This window comes from Cydia pomonella, chromosome 5 (genome assembly GCF_033807575.1).
Source record: "Cydia pomonella isolate Wapato2018A chromosome 5, ilCydPomo1, whole genome shotgun sequence".
In the NCBI taxonomy this organism is placed as follows: domain Eukaryota; kingdom Metazoa; phylum Arthropoda; class Insecta; order Lepidoptera; family Tortricidae; genus Cydia; species Cydia pomonella.
Window position 1 is genome coordinate 21,202,118 of NC_084707.1, and position 12,266 is coordinate 21,214,383.

A 12,266-nucleotide genomic window follows, 5' to 3' on the forward strand; every position below is an offset into this window, starting at 1 on the left:
GGACTTCGGAATCATTTACAGTCAGTGACAAGGAAGTGCAAGCGCATGATACTAGTTTTAATTTTTTTTTTTCTGAAAAAGCAAATTTTTCTGATAACATAAAAGGAATGTTTTGAGGTTTGAGTTTTTATTAATTATACGAGAATTCTCTTTTAACAAGGAAAAGCATTACCTACTTTTCTTATTGTGTACTTTAAATGTTTGGCTTATTTAAAGAGCTATTTATTGTACTAATAATCGTCATTTTTTTTTTAATTATGGAGTGTAATAATATAGTTTAAAATCTTATTTATACTTTGTGCAATAACTAATAGATTTTTTAACTCCAGCTAGTTGTTTAACTTGAGAATTTTCGTAGAATAAGAAACGCTTCTTATTTATAAAACATTATATTTTTCGTTTGTACCTAAAAATCTTATTTATATCCTTTTAGCTTGATTCCAATAACAGCAATGTGGCAACTGGTGACTATCGTGGCGACCGTATCGGTTGCTCGCGGCGGTCAAGAAGTCGCATTCAAGCAAGACTGGTGGGAGACTGCCCTCATATACCAGATCTATACCCGTTCGTTTCTTGACACCGATGGCGATGGGATCGGTGATATTAGAGGTAAACTTGATAAAATACCTATTACAATAGATTTATCGATGTCTAAAAATTCGAACTTCGAATTTGACAGTTAATATAGAGAGTGCTATTATTATAAATTATGCAGTAATTTTGTTTGCTTTAAACATATAGCGCCATGTTCTTTGGCTGTCAAACTCGGGAACAGGATTTTTTGTCATCTACATATTTTATGTTATCAATAAATGTGTGGTATTATTAAAGCAAAAAGTTGAATGTACTCTTAAATAACATAATTTTGAGTATTCGGATGTTTTTAGTTTAAATTAAAATAATTCACGAAAAAATATATTCACTTTATACTGAATTACTTTACACCCTGTTGCATAGATTTTGAATAAAATATTGACCTTAACTAATATCAATTAATTACAGGCATTATATCCCGCTTACAACACCTAAAGGAATTGAATATCGATGCGATATGTCTGTCCCCAATCTTCAAGTCTCCACTCAACGACTTTGGTTTCGACGTGTCCGATTACTACTCGATCCATTCCGACTACGGATCCAACGACGACTTTGAAGAACTTTTGAGAGAAGCACAAAAAATGAGTAAGTTTCTTATTATCGCACAATTAATTATTAATTGTTTATTCTTATCCAGAATATTGACAATGTGGTTTTATTTCAAAAAACGTCCTCACCGATTATGTCTAAAGTCCACACATTGAATCAAGCAGACATCAAACGATAGTAACGCACTCGTATTTGAGAGTGCTATAGTTTTTGACAGTCAATTACATTGACCATGTCTGTTCGTCTGCTGAGGCCAGACAATCGAAATGCTCTTATAATTCTTATCCATTCAATTTATTCATTCAACAGACAACAATGGTCCATAATAGTTAGTTACATTTAAGATTTAAAACCAAGAGTTAGTAAAACAAAAAGCGAACAGTGCAGCAAAAAACAATCACCTGGTAGCGGTCATGACATATTCAAAATGTTACACAGTAGGTGAGTCGTATGCTGGCCCACACAAGCCCGCCCGCTGGTCATAGCGACATACATACGCTTGAATACCGCATGAGACAGGATTGTTTCATTCTCAAATTGAGGGTCTCCTTTTTTGTGCTCTTATAATACAATCATAATAATTGTATTAAAAGTAATAAATGTAAAAAAAATACAAAATTTCCAGATATTAAGGTCCTTCTGGACTTTATCCCTAACCATACCAGCAACGAAAGTGACTGGTTCCATAGAGCAGTCGGCAGAGACGAGTATTACTTCGACTGGTATGTCTGGGGGGAAGGCTATTTGGACAGCGTCGGCCGACGTCGCCCTCCTAACAACTGGGTATGCTGTTTTGTTTGATTTGATTGATATCTGGTATTGGGGTAACCATATTTAAGATTTTTAAAATGTATATGTATATTTTTTTACTGGTATACTAATGACCAGAACGTAATCGAACGTTTTTACTTTATAGAGGTTTGTCTTATTGAGTATTAGTAAAAGTGCACCCAAAAAGGAACGGATAATAATTGACTCTAAAAAGTTAGATGACTTAGTTTTTAGAGTCAATTATAAAGTAAGAGGACTTACTTTTTACACCCAGGACTGAAATAAGTTTACCAAACAATTTTTACAAATTAAAAATATTTCACGTATTTGCTCAGGATGGTATAATAAAATATTTGATGTAAGATACGGTTCTTTAAAGAATTCTTAATTTATTCTGTTGGTTTGTTAAGATAAGCATGTTCAGGAAAAGTGCTTGGGAATACGTGCCAAATAGAGGCCAGTATTATCTGCATCAGTTCGGGAAACATCAGCCAGATCTGAACTACCGAAACCCTGTCGTTGTTGATGAGATGAAGGTAAAAAAACATTTTTAGAGTACGTATACGTACGTACGTATATAATATACTACCTATACATAGTATATCATATGTTGAATAAATCACGTACTACGTGGATAAATAATTATAATATAATACTGTACCTAATAATAAATTGACATGTAATATGAATGATATTATAAATAAATAAATATGAAATATATGTAAATTTACATGAATTAACTATGACGACCGGTCTGGCCTAGTGGGTCAATGGTCCTGGGTTCGAATCCCGGTAAGGGCATTTATTTGTGATGAGCACAGATATTTGTTCCTGAGTCATGGATGTTTTCTATGTAATTAAGTATTTGTAAATTATATAGGTATATCATTGTCTGACTATCCACAACACAACAAGCCTTCTTGACTTACCGTGGGACTTAGTCAATTTGCGTAAGAATGTCCCTATAATATTTATTTATTATTTATTAACTCTGTAATGCAATTTCTTGTTAAAGTAAATGAATATAGCCAATCTAAAAAATTCCATTCTTTTAAAATTCAATTGATTTAGACAAAAAAAATCTGACAATATTTTAACTAGGTGACCTTAACTCACTTTTATAAACAATGATCATCTTTACAATTTGCAATTAAATAATTAAAAGTAGTCTATTATTATTTGTATTTGTGGAGATTGTAGAATCCTAAAAAGTGCCTAATTTATCTGATTTTTACAGAACATAATAAAATTTTGGCTAGAAAAAGGGGTAGCCGGGATGAAGATGAGTTCCGTAAATCATTTGTTGGAAGTTGACAAGGATAGTTTTGGTGGAAGATTTCCCGACGAACCCAAATCAGGCAAAGTGGGGCTTGAAGAACATGACTATAAATATCTGAACCACATCTATACTAAAGACTTGAAAGAATCGTATGATGTAGTATCGCAGTTCAGAGAGGTTTTCGACAGCATAACTTTGAGAGATAATGTTACAAGGTATTACTATTAATTACTTAATTTGTTTTTTCTTTTTTAACCCTAAGCCTATGAGGTAAATTATGTAGATCATGGCTTATCTACACCATCGGCAATGACGGCGATTACAGGCGATCACGATCGTGTGAAGTAATGGCCATTTTGTCGGGTTTTCGAGCAAACATCATAGGAAAATGCGTGCACGTGCCTACTTCTGATCTGTTCCATATCTGTTCAGTTCGAATGTCCGTTCGGTGCAGGTTATATGCGAATATCAAATATTGGCAGCTGTATTGCGATAGCAATCCTCTGCGCGAGAATGCTGCCGGCGTGAGATTCCCCTGTTGCCTGCCTTGCAGCTTTCTCGCGCAGAGGATTGCTATCGCAATACAGCGCGGGAACGCTGCCTGCGTGATGGGCACCTTGCCGAGGGGCCTAGGCTTAGAAGGTAGTTTTTAGGGATTTTTTAGTTAGGTTTAGTTTTAGTTGTCTTATCATAATTTTATATATAATATATTGTTTGAATCAAGTTGGCAGCTACTACTGTTTCGACATCCATCTCAGACAGAGATGACAATTACCAAATGTAGGTACGACGCAGGATTGTGTCGGCAGCTGCACAATGATAGTGACAATCGCCACCCATTTTGTAATCGCCCATCATTGCCGATGGTATAGAGGAGCTTAAACTTCGAGAAATGGGCTAAAATGTATGAATTTGCCTTTTTAGCAATATTGGGGTTCTTTTTATATTAATCATTCCAAATAACCCACCTTTAGTACTTATATATTCACTTGTTGGTTTAACTATGACTTAACGATTGAAATAACATTTTGGTTTTCTGAATTTATGGCACAAAAATAACAATCAATAGGTATGTACTTTTAAAATTAATTTGCTTACATGCTTGGTGTATGTTGTTTTAATAGTCTAAAATAAATGTTTAAAGAACTTAACTATGAAACTACATTCATAATATAAATTATATAGATATTATTAATATCCCCTCTAATTCATACAACCAGGTTAGGTTACCTGAGTATCTCAATTATTGGGATAAATTAGTCAATCAAACCCGGAGCTTCTTTTAAGTGTAGATACTCGTAAGCGTGAAAATCTTTAGATAAAGAGTCCTATCTACATGAAATGAAAATTCAATTAGTTAAGTTTCATATTGTTTGCGTACAGGGTACTGTTGACAGAATCCTCGCCGGCAAACATAAAGAACTTGGTGAGATATTACGGCGAAGGCAATAATTTGGGCGCCCATATTCCGGTAAATTTTGGTCTTATAGACGATTTCCGTAAAGAATCTGACGCAAGGGATTTAAAATTTGTCATTGACCGATGGATGACGTATAAACCGCAAAACAAACCAGCCAACTGGATGGTAAGTTGGTAATTTTTCAACGTTGTACACGCCTCAGAATCAGCATGTTTTCAAATTCGAACCGAGATGACGCAGATATCATACTGAGATGACGCAGATATCATACCGAGATGACACAGATATCATACCGAGATGACGCAGATATCATACCGAGATGGTGCAGAAAGTAAAACGCCTAGTGCTTTTTTATCTTTAAGCGTTCGCCATTGCAAATAAAATCAATTTACCTATTGGTTTAACACTTTTTTTGCAACACTTAAACATGGTAAACATATGTTTACTATGTTTATGTGTAACCCCCGTTTAACTTGCCGTTTTTTTTATTGAATTTCATTATTATTGTAAAAATAAGTAAAATACCTATATAAAGACTTATTTCAGAGTGGTAATCAAGACAGAGCAAGAGTAGCCACGCGCTTGAGACCAGAGCTAGTGGATGCCTTTAACATGCTTGTTCTCTTGCTTCCTGGGGCTTCGATAACATATATGGTAATTATACACAGAAATTTACTTTCAGGAAGGAAAATATATTTAATACTTACTATTTTTATGTTTAATCTCTTAAGGGGGAAGAAATAGGGATGCCGAGTGGGAATGTGCCTTGGGTCCAAACTAAGGACCCCCTTGCTTGCAATACGGACGATCCTATCAACTTCGTTGATGTTACAAGGGATGGTGCGCGCACGCCGTATCAGTGGAGCTCCGAGCGTAAAGCTGGTACTTTTACGTTTAATTTTGTAAACACTATCTAGTAGTACTTAATAATATTGTTGCATACAATACACGTTTCATAATTGTTGATAATCCGTGTATGAAATAATAATAAAAGTTTAGAACCGGCCCTTTTGAACTTCCATGCTTCTTTTGATATTCCATGCATTTCTTATAACGGACTTCAAATAGTTATAAGCTGGCTTGTCTTTTTTCTGCAAGATAATTTGGTGCCATTGAAATTTTTTCTTTTTTTTTACCTTATGTTAAGTTCAGCATAAATTGAAATCAGATGAAACATGGCTAGTGGTAGTAAACGTCTTAAAGGTTTCTCATTGATTCAGGATTCACCAAAGGCCATGAGACTTGGCTACCAATAGGTGATGGTTATGAGACCCTTAACGTTGAGGTCCAGCAATCAGCAGCCCAATCCCATTACTTGGTCTACAAGACGCTCTCAATCCTTCGTAAACGTCCAGCCTTCCGTGCAGGCCGGTTTGAGAGCCAGGCACTCAGTCACGACGTGTTCGGATTCAAGAGGTTGGTTATCAGCTATCAATGTGATTAAATTTGGTAATCTCATGATATACTTTTCATGTTAACAACTACGCTTGGGGAGTTTCCTGACAATGTCGACACTTATCTGTTAAGTGGAATAGGAACAAACATTCGTTTCATGAATCATACACACGTATAGTCAGCATCAAAAGTAGCGGATGAAACAACGCGCCAAAAGTATCTGATATTCCGGATAACTTTTCCAAATATAGATAAATTTCTAAAATTCGTGCTCAAAAGTATATCTTTTACAGTCTTAGTTGTTCTATATTAAAGACATCACTGTATGTCAAGCTGTTACAGAATGGTAGATACTTATGAAACGTTATTTGATCCGCTACTTTTAATGCTGACTGTACATGACTTTAACAGATTTTAAAGACATCAAATTCAAAATTAGATCTGCCTTGTCGCCATCCATTACAGTCTTAAAACCATGAAAATTGAGTTGGTGTCCTATACTTTGTTTTTACAAGCTTTTACGAGTATTTAACTTGCCCTGTTACGAGTATCTCACGTAAGTATGTGATTTTGTTGATGTAAAATTGAACCCACTTTCCAATTTCCGAACTCCCACTTTCGAATTTGCTGAAATATTGCATACATAATGTAAGTTAGGTGAAAATGCAATGGTACCATCGAGCTGATCTGATGATGGAGTCAGGAGGTGGCCATAGTAACTCTGTGTTTAAAAAACGCAACCTTATTGTGTTGGAGTTTTTAGAATCGTGGTACAGTGGTGGAAAAGTACAGTCAGTGACAAAAGCTGGTACCAAAAATGAAATGTTCGCCAAAAACTTATGTTTTCGAACAAAAGTATATTTCATGTGCCAATATTATGTCATTGATTTTTCTCAGAGGACCTGAAGAATTGATACGAACATTATTTTCACAGATGGTATCAGGATGACACTTACGTTGTAATCATGAACTTAGGACGGTCACTCAATGTTGTCAATTTAACAATGTTTGATCTAGTTTTCGGACAAATGGAGGTCGAAGCTTGCAGTATACTGTCATCCAGATCTATTAAGTGAGTAATATTTCTATACAATTTCTATAAAATTTGAAAAAGAGGTGGATTGTCAAAGAAAACTTTGCAGCAACAGTAAATTTACTACCATTTTTCGACACATGATTAACACTTTTAGAACGCCATTTGATTTTGATCATTATTCTTTCACTGATATATGTTAAATTGTTAAATATCAAAAGATGGTAGTAAATTTACTTTGGCTACAAAATTTTCATACCCAGTATCTATTAGATGCTAATTAGCATTAAAGAGCATCCGTTGGTCTATACACAAGGAAAAAAAGGTTTGTTCTTTACACTTTTGTTTATTTTGTTTATAATTGATACAAAAATTCATCTTTGGCTGTCAACATTTCCTTTTTTTATTTCAGTGACCATGTTAATGCGGATTACGTGGAATTAGTTTCTGATGAAGCTTTGGTCCTACGGATGATGGCATAATTTTTTTGAACAATGATGATAATTCCAAATATACGAATAATTAATTAAAATATTTTATCTCTCCATTACAGAGTCTAAAATTATTGTACATATTTTAAATAACTAAGATGTTCAAGAAAGAAGGGCTCTTATTGATTAAAGTAAAACATTTGAATTATTTGCGTCAAGATTATTTACTGCTTGCCAGTAGAATTTCTATGTGCCACTACTACTAGTAGTATAAGTAGGTATAGTAAGATGTATTTTGTCTAAGACTTCGTGCTATGAAACCGTTTACATTAAATCTATTCTGTGAAGATAAAAGTGTTAAATGACTGCGGATAAATGACATTTTATGTTGTAAATATAGTTCTTGTAATACATTTAAAACTATTTTCATTGGATTCATTTTCTGCAAATAGAAAATATAGACAAAGACAGAATATAACATACTTATTAACGGAGCGTTAGCGAAAGTCTCCATTTCAGCTTGAGCAATAATATTTTCGTAAGTCCGGATGTTCTCTGTAGGCCAAATTTATCAACCGATTCTCGTGAGGTTTATTAGTTACATATAATTTTTCTGTCGTTTCCTTTGGTGGTGGAAATCGACACAAATACTTAATTGCTAATAGGGTATATGGCACACACAATTTTGAGTTCGCTGAGATATTTTTTTATTGTTAAGCTTATAATATATGGTGAGGTTTTACTAACAGAGTCACTGTTTTTTTTTTTATTGTGAGCAACAAAAATGTTAAATTATATATTTGTATGGATGTGGATGCTAAATAAGTACATTTTTGAAGAATTGCATATGATTGATCTATACTGTCATTTTAATCCAAACTTAGCAGAAGTACTTGATATTGCCACATTTATCTGAATGATACAATAATCAAAACGTTTAGCCTACGGAGATATCCCTGATCACGTTATATAAGATGTTTTTAGGTAAATTTTGTTTACCAATTCACCGAAGCCGGACTTTTGAAAATGTTATCATGAGATAGTTCAAGGTGTCAATGATAAAAGATATAACAGAGATTATGAAGTGCCTCAAGGGGGTTCTACTTCTGAACAACAATATAAGCCACACACGAACCCAGATACGCAACAGTTAAACGCCAGTTTCGTTTTCATAAGTATTTGAAAAATGAGAGTAATATTTTTGCTGCCACTTTTGGTGGCGCTTTGTGCTAGCAATGCTATTGATAGAAAATACGAACCAGAACAAGATTGGTGGCAGAAAGCTATTTTTTACCAAATCTATCCTCGGTCGTTCGCTGACAGTGATGGTGATGGCATCGGTGACCTAAACGGTATGATGGTTAAAGTTATAAAAATTCTTAGTTGTGACTTATTTTTTGACCTTTCATTTAATTTTATTTAATTAAATGTTTCAGGTATCACATCAAAACTGGAATATATCAAAGAAATTGGCGTTGGAGCTATTTGGTTATCACCTATGTTCCAGTCACCCATGTACGACTTTGGATACGACATATCTGACTTCTACGCAGTTCACGACGAATATGGTACCATGGAGGACTTCGAAGCCCTTACTGCAAAAGCTGGAGAACTAGGTATGAGACGAATTCTATTTCAGCTTATTATTTAATAAGTAAATATGGTGACATACGTTGTTAAAACATTTCTTTAAAAAGTATTTAAAAAATACCCGTTTTTTAGGAATCAAAGTTGTATTAGATCTCGTGCCTAACCACTCGTCTAATGAAAGTGTATGGTTTCAAAAAGCTCTGCAAGGTGATGAAAAATACTACAATTACTATATTTGGGAAGATGGAGTTATTGATGAGGATGGAAACATGCAACCACCAAATAACTGGGTAGGTAAACATATCATAATTAATGTCTATAAATGACAAATCAAAAACTAATAGCGTTTAAATTAAAATATAATATCGATTTTAGCTGAGCCACTTCCACAATAGCGCCTGGGAATACAAGGAAGAAGTTGGAAAATATTACCTGCACCAATTTGTAGTGGGCCAACCTGATCTTAACTATAGAAACCCTGATGTCATCGAAGAAATGAATGTAAGAAAATAAAAAGTAAACAAAATCACTGTAATTAGGTAATTTTAACACATAACTAGTAAAAAAAAAAATTACACTTTTATTTCAGAATGTTATCCGTTTTTGGATCGAAAAAGGAGTTGCCGGATTCAGAGTTGATGCTGTGAATTGTCTATTTGAGGTTGATAAAAATTTATGGGGTGGCAAATATCCCGATGAACCGCTGTCAGGAGCTTTTGGAGTTGCTTTAAATGATCATGATTCGCTCGATCATATCTATACAAAGGACCAAAATGAAACTTATTACGTTGTTTACGATTGGAGAGATATTCTTGACGAATATAAAGTTAAGGATGGGTTGACCAGAATAATGATGACTGAAGTATACGCAAAAATTCAAGATGTTGTAAGGTATTATGGAGAAGAGAAGAGAGAGGGAGCTCAAATACCTTTTAACTTCGATCTGATAACGGATGTTGATGGGTCATCGTCTGCAAATGATATCAAAAGAGCTATCGATAAGTTTTTGACATACAAGCCTGTTGACAAAGATGCTAACTGGGTGGTAAGTTTCACTTTGCCTACTCAAGCAATCTGTATATTTCCACGAATTATTTGTACGTAATTGGATCACTAAACTTTATTGCAATTTTTTAGATTGGAAATCATGATAACAACCGTATGGCAAGCAGATATCATCCTCAGTTGGTGGATGGTCTTAACATGATAATCTTGCTTCTGCCTGGAGTGGGAGTAACATATATGGTAACTTGTCATTTAAAGATTTCGTACATGAAATTTACTGAAATATTTTTCATTAACACCACAAACTGTTGCAGGGCGAAGAACTTGGTCTTGTTGATGGCTATGTTAGCTGGGAGGACACCGTTGATCCTGCTGGATGCAATCCTAATGATCCTATCAACTACGGGAAGTGGTCTAGAGACCCTGAGAGGACTCCATTCCAATGGAGCGCTGAGAAAAATGCAGGTGAGTTAAGTGTGGGTATATTTCATATCAAATGTCTAACTAGGCAAAACAAGTTTAATCTTTATCCAGACTCCTTTGCTGCTTAATGAAATCTTGTTATCTTTACTCAGGATTTTCCACTGCTGACAAGACCTGGTTGCCAGTAGCCGATGGTTATGAGACGTTGAACGTGGAAGTGCAAAGAGCAGCTGAGAGGTCTCATCTGAAGGTCTACCAGGCTCTGGCTGCTTTACGACAAGACCCTGTATTCAGATATGGACACTACGAGTCACTGGCTTTGAACCAGGATGTTTTAGCTTTCAGAAGGTGATTTAAAATTTGTCTTAACTTTCAAAAATGATTTTATTGTCTTTAATACTGAGATTTACTCAAAAACCTACTAGTATTTAAACTTTGAAAATGCGCCAATTTGTATGAGTTGGTTTTTTCATTTATTTACGACACGAAATGGTTATGATTTACTTAAAGATAGATTTGTCTTCATATGTTTGTTTAACACACCTTATTTTCCAGGTGGTATGATAAAGAAGTCTACATCGTAGTCGTGAACACGAAAGACTCAGAATATCTATTGGATCTGACATACTTTGAAAATGTAGAAAAAGACCTCGTAGTTGTGCTTAGAAGCATAGACTCGGATAAAAATGAAGGGTGAGTAGTAATAGTAGTAGAAACCGTACAATGTCAGTTCATATGTCATCCATGACGACGCGCAGATTTGTCAAATCTAACCTTTAAAAACATGTCAATTCGAATCAAGGCACGCGTCGTCGTGAATGACACGATCTACATTGCAATTTAAATACAAGCTTGTAAAAACTCAGTTATTTCGAGTGGTTATAAATTAATTAATGACTTGATAACTTATGCGATATTATCACTTGCGGCCGGATTCGAATTTCGAACTTTTAGATCCGTCAAAAATTTCCTAAAGATACGATATGGATTGGATATGTCAGTGTCAAAAGTGACGTTTTTTTTGTTTGAAGAAACATCACTTGGAACACTGACATATCTAATATATATCGTATCTTTAGCAAATGTTCGACGTGTCTTGAAGTTAGAATCGGGCCATTTGTCATCGCTCTTCAAACTTTGTTATTGAAAATTTGCAAGTTTTAGTCTGAGAAAGTTTCATTAATTGATTGTTATTACGCGAGATCGAGATTGTTCCAAAGTCAATTTCATATTCGTTAGCTGCTGACTGGAAGAGGAATCTAGACATTTAGACAGCATTTTGTTACAAAAAATCTTAATCGCTTTTAATTTTATATGGAATAAATTATTATTTTTGTATAATTTTCGTTTCAGAGATCAATTCGAAGCTAATGCAGTGCCTATTGCTGGTTACGAAGCGCTTGTCCTCAAAAAGAAATAAATAATATATATTATCATGATTTTAGGTATTGAAATTTTTAATTTTATTTTTAATAAGTTTGTTAAATAATAAAAGTGAGAAATATTAAATTTAAAAACTGTTATTATTTTAAACTTACTTAAGTCACCACTTACACAAGTGGTCGCGATTGAATCCCTTATTTATTATTCGAAAAGGACAAACTTTTGTTTGCAATTTTTATTTAAATATTAATAATACTATAGTACATTACGATACAAGTGCGAAAAATAGGAAATTCGAAACGAGTGGCGATAAATTAAAACACGACCGAAGGGAGTGTTTTAAATCGACACGAGTTGCGAATTACCTATTCGCACATGTATCGTACAACG

At 34.3% G+C, this 12,266-nt stretch overlaps 3 protein-coding genes across 4 annotated transcripts in view; 2 read left to right on the top strand and 1 right to left on the bottom strand.

Moving 5' to 3' along the window:
• LOC133518075 (dual specificity calcium/calmodulin-dependent 3',5'-cyclic nucleotide phosphodiesterase 1) overlaps window positions 1-12,266 on the bottom strand; it is a 298,642-nt gene that overhangs the window by 200,888 nt on the left and 85,488 nt on the right. The window lies entirely within an intron of this gene.
• LOC133518079 (maltase 2-like) lies at window positions 40-7,591 on the top strand. Its single transcript, XM_061851653.1, has 12 exons — window positions 40-117; window positions 434-609; window positions 1,003-1,182; window positions 1,772-1,929; window positions 2,328-2,453; window positions 3,155-3,411; window positions 4,580-4,781; window positions 5,163-5,270; window positions 5,348-5,498; window positions 5,837-6,032; window positions 6,946-7,083; window positions 7,457-7,591. Exons 2-12 carry the CDS (start codon window positions 453-455, stop codon window positions 7,524-7,526), a joined length of 1,743 nt encoding a protein of 580 aa, XP_061707637.1. The 5' UTR covers window positions 40-117; window positions 434-452; the 3' UTR covers window positions 7,527-7,591.
• On the top strand, window positions 8,647-12,010 carry LOC133518078 (maltase A1-like). The gene is made up of 10 exons (XM_061851652.1): window positions 8,647-8,827; window positions 8,912-9,091; window positions 9,198-9,355; window positions 9,441-9,566; window positions 9,655-10,110; window positions 10,203-10,310; window positions 10,385-10,535; window positions 10,646-10,841; window positions 11,049-11,186; window positions 11,847-12,010. Exons 1-10 carry the CDS (start codon window positions 8,662-8,664, stop codon window positions 11,911-11,913), a joined length of 1,746 nt encoding a protein of 581 aa, XP_061707636.1. The 5' UTR covers window positions 8,647-8,661; the 3' UTR covers window positions 11,914-12,010.

What these genes read in the sequence shown, in the direction of transcription:
- LOC133518079 (XM_061851653.1), top strand. Translation starts at nt 453, where the DNA reads ATGTGGCAACTGGTGACTATCGTGGCGACCGTATCGGTTGCTCGCGGC. An exon ending in GAGAGAAGCACAAAAAATGA is followed by an intron (nt 1,183 to 1,771) that starts GTAAGTTTCTTA and finishes CAAAATTTCCAG; the next exon opens with ATATTAAGGTCCTTCTGGAC. An exon ending in TTGAGAGATAATGTTACAAG is followed by an intron (nt 3,412 to 4,579) that starts GTATTACTATTA and finishes GTTTGCGTACAG; the next exon opens with GGTACTGTTGACAGAATCCT.
- LOC133518078 (XM_061851652.1), top strand. Translation starts at nt 8,662, where the DNA reads ATGAGAGTAATATTTTTGCTGCCACTTTTGGTGGCGCTTTGTGCTAGC. An exon ending in TGCAAAAGCTGGAGAACTAG is followed by an intron (nt 9,092 to 9,197) that starts GTATGAGACGAA and finishes CCCGTTTTTTAG; the next exon opens with GAATCAAAGTTGTATTAGAT. An exon ending in GATGTTTTAGCTTTCAGAAG is followed by an intron (nt 10,842 to 11,048) that starts GTGATTTAAAAT and finishes CTTATTTTCCAG; the next exon opens with GTGGTATGATAAAGAAGTCT.